General features: G+C 56.5%; 1 protein-coding gene across 1 annotated transcript in view; it reads left to right on the forward strand.

The window, feature by feature from the left end:
- LOC104413558 (protein turtle homolog B-like) overlaps positions 1-1,213 on the forward strand; it is a gene marked incomplete at both ends in the record, with an annotated part of 17,422 nt that overhangs the window by 1,669 nt on the left and 14,540 nt on the right. Inside the window, 2 exon segments of the mRNA XM_010024590.1 lie at positions 673-814; positions 908-1,053. Coding sequence (XP_010022892.1) covers positions 673-814; positions 908-1,053 — 288 coding nt within the window.

Here is a 1,213-nt window from a genome sequence, read left to right on the forward strand (position 1 = left end):
GCCCTCCTGCTCCCTCTTTGATTAAATAAATCTTTAATTAGGTCAACAGCTACCAGCAGAGAGAGGAGCACGGGCTGTCCTCTGCTCTGCTTTAGCCGTGGTGCTGAGCTGTGCATCCCCCTGGCTTTTTCCTGTGGGTGATGTGCAAGTGCTCAGTTTAAAGGGCACCATGAGCTCATGTGGCCTGGGAGAAGCAGAGCCGTGTGCCGTGGGTGCAGGGCCTCCTCCCTAAAGCTGTAGAGATTATAGAATCCTAGAATGGGTTGGGTTGGAAAGGACCTTAAAGCTCATCCAGCTCCAACCCCCTGCCACAGGCAGGGACACCTTCCACTAGAGCAGGTTGCTCCAAGCCCCTGTGTCCAACCTGGCCTTGAACACTGCCAGGGATGGGGCAGCCACAGCTCCTCTGGGCACCCTGTGCCAGCGCCTCAGCACCCTCACAGGGAAGAGCTTCTTCCTTAGATCCAACCTGCACTTCCCCTTGTCCTGTCACTACATTGTCCTGATGAAGTGTCCCTCTCTGGCATTAGGGGAAAGCCTGGAGATGAACCCCTGCGCTCCATGATCTCAGAGCAGCTCCCAGCCAACGATGCTGGGATGGAGCCGAGCCTGGGCAGCCTCTGCAGGGACACAAGTGCTGGTGAGGGTGACACTTTCTCTCCCTGCTTCCAGGACCTCCATTTATTGTTTCCCCTCCGGAGAACATCACGGTCAACATCTCCCAGGATGCGCTCTTCACCTGCCAAGCCGAGGCGTACCCCGGGAACCTCACCTACCTGTGGTACTGGGAGGAGGAGAACGTCTACTTCAAGAAGTGAGTTGGAGCTGGCTGCCTGGTGTGTCCCCATCCTCTCGCTCCTGGCTCATGGTCTCCACATGGTCCTCCTCCTCTCCTCTTCTCTCGCAGCGACCTGAAGCTGAGGGTGCGGATCCTGATCGATGGGACGCTGATCATTTTCCGTGTCAAGCCAGAGGATTCTGGAAAATACACCTGTATCCCCAGTAACAGCCTGGGCCGCTCGCCATCAGCCTCTGCCTACCTGACGGTGCAGTGTGAGTGTGGGCATCCTCAGGGATGGTGCTGGGATTGGTAACACCTTGCTCTGAGGCAGCCCAAAATCCTATTGTAGAATGGTCTGGGTTGGAAGAGACCTTAAGATCATCCAGCTCCAACCCCCTTCCACTAGTGCAGGTTGCTCCAAGCCCCTTGTGT

Source organism: Nestor notabilis, unplaced genomic scaffold (assembly GCF_000696875.1).
Source record: "Nestor notabilis isolate BGI_N333 unplaced genomic scaffold, ASM69687v1 scaffold24100, whole genome shotgun sequence".
NCBI lineage: Eukaryota > Metazoa > Chordata > Aves > Psittaciformes > Psittacidae > Nestor > Nestor notabilis.